Here is a 14,373-nt window from a genome sequence, read left to right on the forward strand (position 1 = left end):
TACCTGGAAATCTGTCTCCAAACTTGATGTCTTAAAACTTTCTTTTAATCCCCAGCCTACATTTGATGTTGGACTGTTTATTCTTGTGCCAACATTGTCCTTCAATTAAACAGCCCTTCTCCTTCCCTGGTGTTCTCTGCGGGTGTGCATAGGCAATAGTTGTATCATTGCTCAGGCCATATTTCATTTGGATTGGTACACAACCAATTCACAGTCTTTTTGTTTACTTTTCTTGATCTTGAACATGGGTGATGAGATTTGAACACAACATTCCCTTGAAAAATCCCATTGCTTCTGCAGGAATGACTCAGGTGGTGTACCTAAGCCTTACCTCACCTCACCATATTTCCCTCCTGTGCAGATGCCAGCATCTTACAGTGCATCATCCCAAAATCTATATGCACAGACTTTCCTCAGCTGTTTCCAGCCTAGGAGCACCTGCTTCCTAGTAGAAGACCTTGTTTTGTGATCTAGTGTTTTGTTTTAGTGTATTTAACCTCACATCAAGCTCAGTTCCTACTCCATGATACCTTAAGCTCTTATCCTAGAATTAATTGTGCTCTTCACAGCTTGGTGCAGGTAACTTCCACTGAACATTTGCCATTCAGGAGTCAATGATCTGATGTGAAAATTAGCCATTACACACGCGGTGTGACTTCAGTTATGTGGAGTAGTCTCATTGCTTCACCTCATGGACTGTGTATCAGTGACAGATTTGCCATGTTCTTCCTGTCGTTCTGTTTGGCTGCCATACCTGCATCCTGTGTTGAAATAGAGCAGGCAGCTTTTATAACAACTGGTTTTCCTCTGCTGCGTCCATTGCATATTCTAGACCTCTTGATTCCTCCTAGTCTTCAGCTCCTTGAAACAAATAGAGAAGTGAGGGAGTGCTCTTACTCCATTATTTGAAGTAGGACAAGGATTCTCGCTTCTTTTTTTTTTTTTTTTTTTGCTTGCATGGGAAAATTTCTAGGGATTTCTGACTAGCAGCAGATCTACCCCTTGCTCTGCATCATTCATGCAAAATTTTGTAACTGTCCAAACCTCAACAAACATGGCTAGATTTGAACTGGTGGAAGGGAAAATATTACCTGTGAGACAAAGATGACCTGGTGGCACAGAAAAACACTGTACACATCAGGGGAAAATACGGTGTTCAAACCCCCACAAATGACTGCAGGTCATTGTTTTGTTGTTGTTGTTTTTCTTTTGCATTCAGAAAGAAACTCTACCTTCCAATCCGTTTATGATTGAAAACAAGCCTTTAACTAGAGAACAGAGCCTAGTATGTTCTGCAAAACACCACTTCTGTTTACTGGAAATGGCTTTTAACTCCTAATGCTAAGGAGGACCTGGTATAAGCAGGGTTACTGGAGGTGCTTATAAATACTTCCTCTTCCTGTCACTGAAGGTGTGCTCAAGTGTGTGTTTGTAGCTAGCTTCTGTTATTGTAGCAATTAAGATATGCATCACCTAGACTGTTCTGCATGCTGTTGATTTTAATTACTTTTGTTGCTACAATTACACAATGCAATGAAATCAGAGTTGGAATATATTATAGGGGAGTATCCAACGTGCTCACTACATCTCACTCTCAATGACAAACTGAGGGGCAGATATTTTTTGAGAACAATAGTCTAATCATTAACTCTCCACTCTTGCAGTGGGCCTGGTCCAGTGCCTTTCATTTACTACACTATTTATTTTTGATATTTACTGGTGGAAGCTGTATATTATTTCTGGGCCATAATGCTTTTTATATCTTACTCCTTCATTGGGATTTTCTTACAGTAGTAGCCAGTGTGCTGTGTGCAGAATCCAGCCCTTAGGTTCTTGGTTTTTTTTTTATTTATTTAACTGTAATCTTTACACTCTAATGCTGGAATATTTCACCCACTAGATAATATGTCTGCTAGGCAGATTACTAGTGTGGAAGTCAATTCTTTATAGAGTGGGAACAAATCTCTAGATGAAATCTGTTAAGCAGCATTTATCTCTACCCTTTGGATGCTTGGTGCCAATCTGCTGGTAGAGAACAGGTATGAAATGGAACTAATGGGTTAAGTCAGGTGTATGGCTGCTTTGCATATCTAGGACAGCATAAAACGGCCTGAGGCTGTCCGGTGAACATTTTGGTTCAAGATTTCCTTAAGAGGCCAAACACCTTAATTGTACTCTTGATCTTTAACTGCAGTGAATCTAAGAGTTGTTTGCTTGCATGTCAAATCCATTATTACTTAAATATCTGTCTTAACTTGTGTAGCTGCCTTGTATTTGTATTAAACTGCTTCTTAATGAAAACAAGAGGAAGGAATAAGATAGCTCTCAGCTATTTCTTAAATGTTTCATAAACTGGAAAAAAATCACATTTTCCAGGTTACCTTTATGTACAAAGTAATGATTTTTTTTTCACTTTCTCTGTAATATCACTCTGTGAATTAGTTCTTTAATGAACCAGTTGATGATTGAATGGCAGTTCCTGTGGTCATTAACACAGGTTTTAAAGCCTGTATATTTTACTTGAGTGGAAATTTAAAATCCATGTAACATGAGAGTGCAAGTTCTGCGACCAGAATGTACTCTGCATTCACTTAATAATTTTGCGCATCCTATGCATACTTTGATGAAGTATTGATCAAACACTTCTTTCCGCAGACTCTTAAGGGCTCAGATATTCACTTTTTTCTCTCTTTTCAACAGATATAAGCTTACCAAAATCAGCAACAATATGTTACACAGCTGCATTGCTCAAAGCCAGAGCTGTCTCTGACAAGTAAGTGCATAACAACCTCTCTCCAACAAAATTCCTGATTTAACTCAAGATTTCTCTTCGGTGATCTGCTGAGCCCACACCCTAACAATCTGCTGGGTTAGCAGGAGAATTCAGTCCTGCAGTAAATTCACAAAATTAATTTATATCTAAGAAGAAAAAATGCAGTGATCAAACATTGCAGTTCAAATATTATGAAAGAAGAAAAGAGAAATAGCCCAAATTCAATTCTTATTTCAGATTTATGTATACTATCTGGGTGAGCTTTGGCTTCCTAGATAGTATAATGAAGATGTAACCAAAAGATCCTGTAATGTGTACTATCTGGGGGAGCCTTGGCTTCCTGGGTAGTATAAAAGAAGATTCAACTGAAAGGTGCTGTGTGGCTCAACCTCTTCAACTTTATATAAACCTGACCTCAAAAAGGTAATAAATGCATGTGGATACACTGGTAACAATGTCATTTACAAATGCTGTGAGAAGACTGCTTAAATAGTGGCAGGTGGATGTAGCATTACCATGTCAGGGATTCTGAGAGGTAGATAATTTTCATATTTTTAGACACACAAATATCTGCTCATTCCTGTTATGGCTATCTCCTGGGTCTCAACCTTCCAAGGTGCTGAGCACATCTACTCGATACCTGTGGACTTGAGGGTGCTGGCCCACTCCAAAAAGGTGCTCAGCTCCTTGTGAGATGGAGCCCAAAGATCCCAGTTCTGCTCTCAGATGCCTTTACACAAATCCCAGGCAGGAGTTGTGTCCGTGCACCTGAGGGCCAAATGCCTCCCTAAAGTTGGAAAGCAAGTAGAGTGGAAAGCCGTTCTCTTGACTGACATCCTGACAGTTTTTGCTTTTAAAGTGTATGTACACATCAAGATCTAAGTAATTTTCTTTCATTCTTTTTATCCTGTAGATCGCCAGTACCTACTGCAACATCTTTCCTCCCTACACAGCGACTCCAGCTTGGGAGGGCAGGGCTAAGGTTGTCACAGCTTTCCCTGTGGTGTCTGCCTGCCAAGTACAGCTCTGGAGTTAGCCGTGGGGTGTGAGGTGAGAAAGAGATTGCATGGTCTGGTTTTTCATTCACTGGGGCAGATGAATTGCCCGCAGTTTGGGCATGCTACCCTCAATGGTGCTGCGGCCAGTAGACCACCCGCTACTGCTGCTGCATCGTGCTTCCATCCCAACCTGGCCCAGGGGCATTGGGTTGGGAACCTCCCTCAAACCTCCCCGAACCTCTTTTTAGTAGAAACCCTCCAACGATTATTTGGCATTGGGTTTTTTTACTTTTATTTTTTTTTCCTGCAACTTCAGCCTTGAATATGCCCCTTAGAAAGGTATCTAGAGCAAATTTAGATTAGCGACAGAGAAAGATCTGACTGAACTGACTTCCTGCCTTGACTAGATGCAAACATGCTTTCCACTTCTGCTGGGATTTTCATTGGCCTTCACGTAATAGATCACTTAGAGTTTCCACTTACTATGGAAGTTTGGAGAGCATAGGAAACTGACACAGTTTGGTTACATGGGCCCATGATCTAGATTCTTTTTCTGCCTTCTTCTTACTAGCATTTCTGACCTAATGTGTTTGTTCCTTTGCTTTTCTAGATTTTCTCCAGAGGCTGCCTCAAGGCGAGGGCTGAGTACTGCAGAGATGAATGCAGTAGAAGCTATTCACAGAGCAGTAGAATTTAATCCACATGTGCCAAAAGTGAGTATGGAGAAAATATTGTTGTAGCTGTAAAATTGCTGAGGTCCTAGCTCCTGTTTGTTGGTTTTTTTTTTTTTGGATATTCAGTTAATCACATGATGTTGTAGAAAAGGGAATAAGCAATAGGAGGGCAAAGAGGCTGATAATCTGCAATTTTTTTCTTCAGGTATTTCACATAAAGTGTGACACTTGAAGCTTGTAATTTTAGCTAAAGTGAGTCTTCTATGTGACTAACAATTGCATACTGCGTTGTGGTAGTAGATACCACCAAATGCTATGCTGCAGGACAGAACTATATATAGGAACAGATTATTCTTTGCCCAATAGCCATAAAATATCTTCTAGTTTAAAGTAACATATTCTCTTTGTTTTGATGACTACATAAAAGAACATGGTTTTGATATGCCATATAAAGAAACTTAGATTTGGAGTTCATGCTATGCTTCAGACAAGTTGCATTAGTAATCCTTATGCAGCACTCTGTCATTAAGCTCTGAGAACACATAGCTCAGAGATGAAGAATCACTGAGGACTACAAAGATCAGTAAGAAAAGGGATTTATGTTTTAATTCCCTAATCCTCGCCCTAGATGTGTATCTCAGCAGTAAGAATCTTGCCTGTGGCTACTGAAGGCTAATTTATTATTTTCTCACCTGCAGTCTGTAAGTTCACTGTAAAGGCAAATTAGAAGGCAGATGCTTTTTGGCCCCAGATCTACCTCTGAACCTCACCCTGCAAACCTCCTTTGGATCAGTGTTGCACTGTGAAAGCAAGCAGCCTTTGCTGGAGAGCAGAAGGCTCGTGTGTTAAATGTAGGGAGCCTATTCATTAGTTAGAACTGAACACCAAGTCTGGTCAAGGTACACTCAAAATTTCTTCCTTGTATATGCATGTATTTCAGAAAATTTGTTCCCAATCATTTCAGGAATTAAGTATTCTTTCTGTGAGATATATCTGTTAGGCCATCCACTAAATAGCATGGTTTAGCTATCAGAAAGGTAGACTGTTTAATAAAATTGTCTAGACTTCCTCGACAAACAGTGGCAAGAAGGAACTGTGTTAGACATCTCTAGACAGTCTTTCCTTTTGAGGTGCTTCTTTCTACATTGACAATGAAAGGAGCAACTACTTTCCATGAAAAGCCTGATTTTTAGACTAGATTTAGGTGAGTCCATTTGTGTTATTAGCTGATGTTCTACTTTTGTGGCAAGCTTACAATGAAAACAGTCAAATTTGGTTCCAAGACTGCTCTTGGATATCCTATGGAACTCTGTTTATCTCTTCCATCCCAATGATTTTTACACCAATACAGCCATTGCAGCCATTGATGCTCTCTTCTACCTGGTTGTCTGTTTGCCTCTCTATTCCAGTCTTGTTCTGGATAATTTTTTTCAAATTCTTACTTACCCAGTTAAAACATACCCTTATTTAAAAAAAAAAAAAAGATCACTTGCCAAGCAAAGATGTCAATTTAGTCTTGTCATGAGCTGTCCTTGCGAACCTACTTGCCTTCATGCTTTTGAGTGTTTTTTTCCTTCAAAATCTTTTTTAACAGATTGTGTACTAATAAATCCACATTAACATACATTATTTCCCTCCTTTAAATACGTGGTACTCCATTTACCATTCTCATTACCAGATCACTTGATTTTGAATGGGAATTTTCCTCTTTTAAGTTTGTAGTGCAAGTCTGGCAGTTTCTGGGTCCAGTTCTTTCATTGCTCAGGGTTGGGGAGACTATTGGCTGCAATGGTTTCCACTTCTGAATACTCTTTTAATGCCCATCCTGCTATTGCCCCCATGCTCAACACTACCAAGAGCCTTCTTTTCTTTGGCTTGATTTCCATTGCAAAATCTAATTTACTGTAAGTTGTGGCAGTTGCCCCTGTAATCTCTGCACTTCCAGACCTTCAAGATGCTACTTTGCTTGCAGGTCGTTGCTTTTATTCATTGCTTGTGACCCTTGTCTCACTCACCAACTCCTGTTTAGGTGACTGTTCAATAAAAGTCTGAAATTCCCTTTCCAACAAGCATTCCCCATGTGCAAAATGCAAATTTCATGTTATTTTCTGTACTTTTAACAAAAGTCCAGTCCTCATTTAAGTTCCTCAGTCTAGTTCACATTGTTAATTGATTCCTTCAGTTTGAATTTCACAGGCTGTCATGCTGAGATTGAAAATCATTGTGAAAAGGATGAATTACCAGGATAAGGAGGTACTAATGGGAGCAGACTTTGTTGTTGCTTTTTTTTAAAAAGTTTATATTTTGACATTAAAACAGCGTAACCAGTTGTAATACAGACTAATATACAGCACTCCTGATTTTGCACTTATATTCTCTTTGCTATTAGCTAAATGCTATAAAGGTAGCAATAAAATATCCATGATTATAAATTTATGCAGAGTGTGGATATTGCACCTCAATTTCTGCTCAATTATGATTGAAGTCTCTAGAAACAGAGATAAGCTGTAGCAAGCAGCTAAAAAGAAATCACCAGAAATTGAACAGTGCCACAACACTAATACATCTTCAAAGCTTCTTTAGCGTTTTAACGCTAATGAGTCTCTTGTTCTGACCGAGGAAGAAATAAATTATGAAGTTGACATATTACTGAAAGCATTTGCAAAGTTCTCAGCAGAAGCCTTGAAAGGACCTACAGTATTAAGGAGGAAAAAAAAAATTAAATGGTCCAATATGTTTACGGTTTCTCTCAAAAGGAGATTTTCCATTTTCGGTGTAATCGTTAAAATTCATCACATAAAAAAGATTATTACTGGAAATGCATTTTTGAGACGTTTAACGGGAAGCAGCAAATTTTCGTTAATGAGATTCTGAGATGAGGAGAGAGCAGAGAACACAATTTGACCATGCTGAGATATGTTGCTGAGCTAGACTTGGAAACAAAGTCTGCCTTTGACCCGTTACAGGTTGGTGTAAAACAACCATTAGACTCCTACTATGGTACTGCTGGAAATGTATGGCCAGATTCCAGTCCAGTGTGCCATCATGTCAGATGGTCAGATTTTCCTTCTTACACTTTATTTCAAGCGTAACTTGAAGATGTAGGAACACTTTAAGAAGAAACAGTTTGAAAGTCTCAGATTCCCATCTTTACATAGAGGTGAGAAACCCTGCAAAAGCACCAGTCTTCCACGTGGGAGCCAGCGTGCTCTGCGCATTCTCTCTGTGTTTGTCATGTGAAGGTGTAGGCAAAAGAAAATGAAAATGCAGTTACTCTTACATCGAAAAGGATTTCTAATAAGTAAATAGATTGCTTACCCATCACAAGCATTTTTGAATGCAAAGGGGCTGATCATCCTGTGTAAAAGAGAAGGGAAACAAAAAAAACCTAGTAAGCAACCTGGCTTTGGAATTTTGTTCACCAAGTTTCTAGTTATTAATTGAATTTGCTTTGTGTAAGCAAATGGACAAAATCCGAATTCTTCTCTAGAAGATATGGGAATTCTCGGACAAAATCCGAATTCTTCTCTAGAAGATATGGGAATTCTCTGAGCACTGATGGTGAAAAGTAAACATTCAAACATTGGCTGGTTTCTGTGGTGTGCACCCAACTCCACTGGGTGTGCACCCAACTACACTGGATGACTCCACATTTATTTTGTGTCCACACAAAAATGCCTCCTCTTACGAAGATCTAGTAAGGCTGGCAATCTTTCTTCAGGCAGCCCCCTTTCCAGCAATTAATCTTCTTTTGACACAGGGCTCTTCTTCCATTTCTTTTAGTATGTTTCGATGACAGTTTTCTTCAGCTACAGGTGATAAATTGTCATTGCTTTTCAGTTATGCTGGAGACAAGATGTGACACGTGGAGGTACCAGAACTAGGTTTTAGTGAACAAGGGCAATACAGAGCTCCGTGCATTTTGCCAAATCTATCCATAAAGCTGGGCAGCTGAGCTGGCTGTGCTGTTTCTGGAAGCTCAGGTGTGTAGTGGAAGGCCAGCTGAGGTGTGTCAGCAGTGATTTCTTTCTTAACTGCAGTGAAAACTGAACCACTGTCCAACTGATCGTGGTTTCTCGTTCTGAAGACATCTTACCTGTAATCAAAAGGTTTCTGTGCTTGAAAGCCACTTAATTTTTTAGGCTGTACCAGAAAAATATCTGATAGAAGGTATTACCTCTGTTTACGGAGTTTGTCTTGTTTATGTTGCTGAGACAGCTCAGCTACAGCAAACTGCAGTTCTGTGCCTTGGCAGAGATGGCCTTTGTAAAGAGAAAGCAGGTGACCAGGCAGCATATTTTCAGGCTCCTTTTTAGTAGAAGAAAAACATACCAGCAGCAGATGTAAGTCAGCAGTACAGCAGGAAAGAGAGCAAAGCAAAGAGCTGTGAGTTCCACTAAGAGAAGAATAACACCAAGTTGTGTTGCTTGTTTGTGGCCACTTGCCTGATTTTTTTTCAAGCCATCTCTTTCTTAAATGAGATTGTATGCTCCGGGATACCTCTGTGTTAGTATAGCATCAGGCACTGTAGAGTGTTTGTCCCAAGGAAATGTGCTGACACTGGCAACGTGCTGCTCAAAAATTTAAGAGTTAAACAACAGGAAAGTTTTCATTGCCATAGTTGGGGTATCACTGTATTCCTGAGGGGTTTGTATGGAAAAGAGAGTAGTACATCCTCGGTCATGGGGAGTACACAGGTCATGGAGCATATGAATAAGTATGTATGTATGCATGGAAGACTTCATCAATATTATTTATATGTTATTGTTGGAGCTTCCCCGCTTCTTTGCAATGTAACTATCTCGAGTTAATGCTGATAAAATACCACAGCTGTGTCTGCGATGTTCCTCAGTTGCGGAACACCCTTTCTGAATCGATTTGCAAGGCTTCCTCCTCTCAAACTCATCCTGAGAAGCGCACCCCTCCCTCCCCCAGATCTTTTCTGCAATTCATAAGGCACAAACATTTTTAAGTCTAGTAAAGTCAGAGGGTCAGATGATGGTCCATCTATATCTAATCGTTACAATTTAGCCAGAGGTGTGCCCTGCACACAGTTGTCTGGGGTGGCCATGTAAGCCAAGGACTGAACTGATGCAAAGAGGGTACCTGCTGAACTTCACTGCAATCTATTCAGTGCAAATATTGATGATACTTTAAGAAATGTCAGTTTTGTGAGCAAACTGTTTCTTAAAAGGTTATAACCAACTATTAACTTGAAGACTTTTAAAGATTTACCTGTTCTCCCTTTCATTCTTTCTTATTTCTTTCTTATCTCCTTTACTGTAATTTATTTTATAACGAGAATTGTGTCTCTGAACACACCCGTGGTTTCTCGTAAGTTGTAGTTGCTAATAGAAACAAATAATGCAAACAAATTTATATACCAGATGGGAAAGGAATCCGTCCCGCACACCCCATGATATTACAGAGAAACTGTTCCAGACATGTTGAAGAGAGCTTTTAGCTGCTCAGTGAGACAGTGATTTGTTTTGTATCTCCAGCAAAAAGGCCAACCTTGTTAATTACCATCAATCCAATGAGGACTTGTAGTGTGACCTACAGTTGGCTTCTCTGGGCATGTAGAATCCAGTATTTTGGAACTTTGCTTTAAGCTTGTGCTGCTCATCCCACTGGGAGGAAGAGTTCCTGTCCAAACAGTGTTAAATTCTGATGTTCTGGCCTGGAGGCGATGCTGTCACAGGTGCAGTGAGTGTTGCCTGTGAGCAGCCTGAGCTGTAATTTCAGAGGTAGGACGCAGAACTGAGGGAAAACCTTCCTGAGATAGGTTGATGTATTTTCTAACGGGGCACTGAAGTAGCTCATTAATTTGGAATGTTACAAGCACTCCCAGCAGAGAAGTAGTAGGCAGAGTGCTGTCAATATTACGGAGGAAATAAAGAGTATTCAATCAATTCAAGTAAGAACTATGAACTCCACCATATTACACTGCGTGTACACAGCGAAGTGCTTGTACAGCACTTACCACAATGTTTGCACCTATAGGCATTATAACAACAGTAACACCCTTGCAAGTTTCCACTGTCATCCTCCAAGTGCTCATTAAAAGGTGCGTTCCCACATGTGGCCAGAGTGGCTGTAGCTCGTGGTTTTTGCTATTACAGTGTCAAGTAGCCAGCCCAGAAGCCTTCTGTGGAATTACATGCTGTTTCCCTTGTAAATCCTGAAAGATAGCTTTTTGTCAGGAAGAAGTATGGGATGAGGGAAGAGAAAGTCCAGGAGACAAACAAACAAACAGAAACCAACACAAAATTCAAACCAACACAGTGCAGTGGTGAAAGGCTGGGTGAGCCATCTGTTGGTGACGGTAATGGTTGGGCAACTTGAGTATTCACTGATACCTTGATCACAGCTAGATCATTCTGGCTGAAATTTTCTAGATTGTCTTCCTCACATTGGTCCCTTTTTTAAAGAAAAAAGGTAACCCCATGATGGTGGTGGTGGTGTGCATTATTTCCTGTTCTGGTTAAACCTCTTCATTTGTCATTGAAAAACAAGTGCAGGTGGAAATGTGCAGGGCTTGCCACCTCCATTTCCTCCCTGATGGCCAACTCTTTGCTTGCTGTGGTTATTTAGCGTGTTAATTTGGCTTCCCTTGCACAGGAACCGTGCTTGGGTTCAGAGCCCTATCAGAATGACAGAAAGCCCCTCCCTGTCTTCCCTCAGTATTCAAAGTTTTGAAAAGGTGATGAAGTTTTATTGCTTTAAGTGTAGGATCATGGCTGTGCACACAGTATATTGAGAGGCACAGGTGAATAAGGGATCTGTCAGGTGTTGGTTGTTCTCTTGGAAAGCCAGCTGGAGTTCACAGTGCTATGAATTTTGCTGGTATGCTAGGATCTTACGTCTACGTTAGTCCTGTAAGAACAAGTCTGTGCTCTGGACTGAGGCCTTTGGAAATTAGGTATAAACAGCCAATTTCCCACCCTGTAGTCTTTGATGTTAAAGAGAAAGAAGACTGTGCCTGTCTCATGTAGCATCTTTGATTTAAGTGCAATAGCAGCAACTTGGGAACCAAAATCAAATGTCTTTGGCTAGCCAAGAGCTGCAGATTTTTGTTGCACGTTGAAGTCCATCAGGATCGCCATTACCATGATAAACTGGCAGCTGATTTAACAGATTTGGAAGAAAGATTTATTTAATTTCATTTCATTTGACTGGAATTTGCCTTTTTCTCCAGTACAAAATGTTTGTGGGGACTGTGTTCATCACAGTGACAATCTGCTAGAAACCCAGCAGATATCTGAGACTCAGTCCTCTCTGTCAGGTACCTGGGTGGCAATAGCCTGCAGTCACCCAAAAATGGGGTCTGCCTTGGCTGTGCTAACTGCAAGCAGACCCTGAGCCCTCTCAGCCAGACCTCCAGGAAGGTGGAAGGGCTCTCAGGGCCCTTGAATTCTCCTTGAGAATACAGCAACACAGGGATGGATGTCATTCTAGGATATCAAATTCATTCATTGTCGTGGACTGCCATATCCCTCCTTCAGATGATTGAGCTCAGCCTTCAGCTGCGTTCCTTTTGGTGCCCATTTCTGCTCTATAGGTAGGTTAAACAAACGGAAGCTTTGAAGTGTTCTCTCACGCAGCAGGCTTGCCATGTTCTTGCTTGGCTCTGTTGTGTTCCTGTAGAATTTGAGCTTTATGTTTCTGGATGTGCCTGATGTGCAGTGTTCCAGCTGAGGTCTGCCTGGGGCTGCCTACAGGCAGCATTCCTGCCGGCAGTCCCTCCAGAGTAAATTACTTGATAGCTTTTATGCCCCAAAGGTGAGCCTGGCCTCTGTGCATAGAACAGAAATGATTACAGGGCCTGAATGAGACTCGAGCCATCCATCAACTTTGTGTGAGCCGTCCTGAATGTCACCAAGCCATACTACGGGCATCTTATTTGGGAAAGGCGCTGTCATAGAGCAGTGGGGGAGGAGTGTCTCCCATTTCTGACCCAAGAAACTTTTAGAAATAGTTTTGTCTTTCTGAAACTGAGAAAAATGAAGGCTGAAAAGGTAGTTGTACATATCAACACAACTTGATGTGCAAGTCTCAAGATATATCCTACCATCAGGTATTTCCACTTGACTCATTTTTAATCACTGCTAACAAGCAGTACATAAGAATCAAAAGAGCATGTTTCTGTCTTAATGCTCCTAGAGATAGGACATTCCTTCCTGTTCTTTTTCCCTACAAATAGTGGCATTTTTTTCCCTTTGTTTTAAATATTGAAATACTTAAATATCTTATTTTTGCAAAATATAAGGAAGCGAGATTTGTGTTCTAAAAGAACAGAGCAGTTAGCAAGCAGTCTGCATCCCACACAGCCATATTCCATTCTGTTTAATGGGTAGGACCTGAGCTTTTAAAGGGGTGACAAATTCATATAGGCAGTAAATAAGAACATCCCCTGTGTCTCTGCAAGCTCAGCAGCTCCCTTGTCAGGTCTTTATTCCATTCTTTCTGCCACTCAATCCCCCATCAGACTGCCCTGCCTACTAGGCTGCAGCTTCCTGCACTAATCCACCTGCTCCACAGAGCTCTCTAATTTTTCTGAACGGCTTTAGAGAAAATCCAATATCCCATGGTACTCACACTGCTAATTCATTTTTTTCTCCTTCAGTAGTGACCTGCATCAGAAACACGTGTGATTTTTCTTTCCCTTTGAACTACTTACTGTTTCCTGGTGTTGTCAGTTCTCTGCTTTGATCTTGGCCTCTTCAATCCCTTACCTGTTTGTCTAGCTCCTTCCAGGCGTCCTCTGGCTGAAGGGATGACTAGCTCTAGGATGCCCTCCAGGACATCATGCCTGTTGATTCTCCTTCCTCTTGGGCCTTTCCTCGTCCTTTCTCCAAGGATGATTTGGAATTGTCATTTGTTTCTTTCCCTTTTTTTTTTCTCTTTTTGTTCCTCTTTCACGCATCACTTGAGCCAGTGTGCAAGTCTCCCCTTTGCAGAGGTTGGTATTTGACAGGAGCCAGAAGGGTGCCATCACCCACACCTCTCCATCTCCTTTGATGGGTCACAGCAACCTTCTGGCGAAGGCCTGCACTCGGTTCTTGTCAGTCCTTAATTCTGCAGTCATCTTTATTCCCAACCAGAGCAGAAACCAATGCATAGGCACAGAGACTATCTAGAGTAGAGGGGCTGCACACTTTCTCTCTTTTTGCTGGTGATTGTCCATAGCTTTCTTTTGTACCCTCTTTAATTTCACCAAACTGTTACCCTCCCTATCTAAAATCTGCAGTTTCTCATCTTTAAATCTATTTTTGCTACTCCAAAAAAAAAATTTCCCTTCCACTGACTGTGACGAAGTAACGCCAATGCTGAGGCAATGTCTGCTGATCTGGTAGTGGCCTAACTCTTGGGCTGGGGAATGAGGAAAGATCCCCTGCTTGAGTAATGTTCAGGACCTCTGTCTTCTGTGGCATGAACCCTCTGTGTGTTTCAGTCACCTGCTGCTATAGGGGATCCACTAACAGGGTGAGTTGTTTGTGGGTTTGGCCAGTGGTGTTTTTCATTTTCATGCCATTTTCAGTAAGTATTTTGAGTAGCAATCTTAAATATCAAGTACTTTTTTTTTTTTTTTTTGGGTGGAAATCTGATATTTGTTACATTTTGTAAACCTTATTTCTTCGTAAATTGTTGGTAGCCACTTAGGTGGCTGCCAGCCCTGCATGTTTATAGACCTAGCACCCTGTGGATGGTAATGCAGTAAAGATACCTGTGTGCAACCTATGACTATGTGCATCCAACTGCTTAATGTCGTCTTCATTTCGTTATGAACATTTCTAATTAAAAAGCTCTTGTAATTACAGTCTCTCTTCTACTTTGAGCTTTTTTTTTTCTTCCCCTCTGATAAGAGAGGCATCTCAGTTTGAAATTCTCCATGGTCTTCCTGCTGCAAGTGAAGAGCAAAACATTA

The 14,373-nt window shown here is 40.9% G+C and overlaps 1 protein-coding gene across 5 annotated transcripts in view; it reads left to right on the forward strand.

Annotated features, from left to right (window-relative positions):
- ST7 (suppression of tumorigenicity 7) overlaps positions 1-14,373 on the forward strand; it is a 139,723-nt gene that overhangs the window by 109,711 nt on the left and 15,639 nt on the right. For all 5 annotated transcript variants that reach the window (XM_068669537.1, XM_068669538.1, XM_068669541.1 and 2 more), the window contains 2 exons: positions 2,701-2,773; positions 4,382-4,484. In XM_068669537.1, coding sequence (XP_068525638.1) covers positions 2,701-2,773; positions 4,382-4,484 — 176 coding nt within the window. The remainder of the gene's footprint in view (positions 1-2,700; positions 2,774-4,381; positions 4,485-14,373) is intronic.

Source organism: Anas acuta, chromosome 1 (assembly GCF_963932015.1).
Source record: "Anas acuta chromosome 1, bAnaAcu1.1, whole genome shotgun sequence".
Classification (NCBI taxonomy): domain Eukaryota; kingdom Metazoa; phylum Chordata; class Aves; order Anseriformes; family Anatidae; genus Anas; species Anas acuta.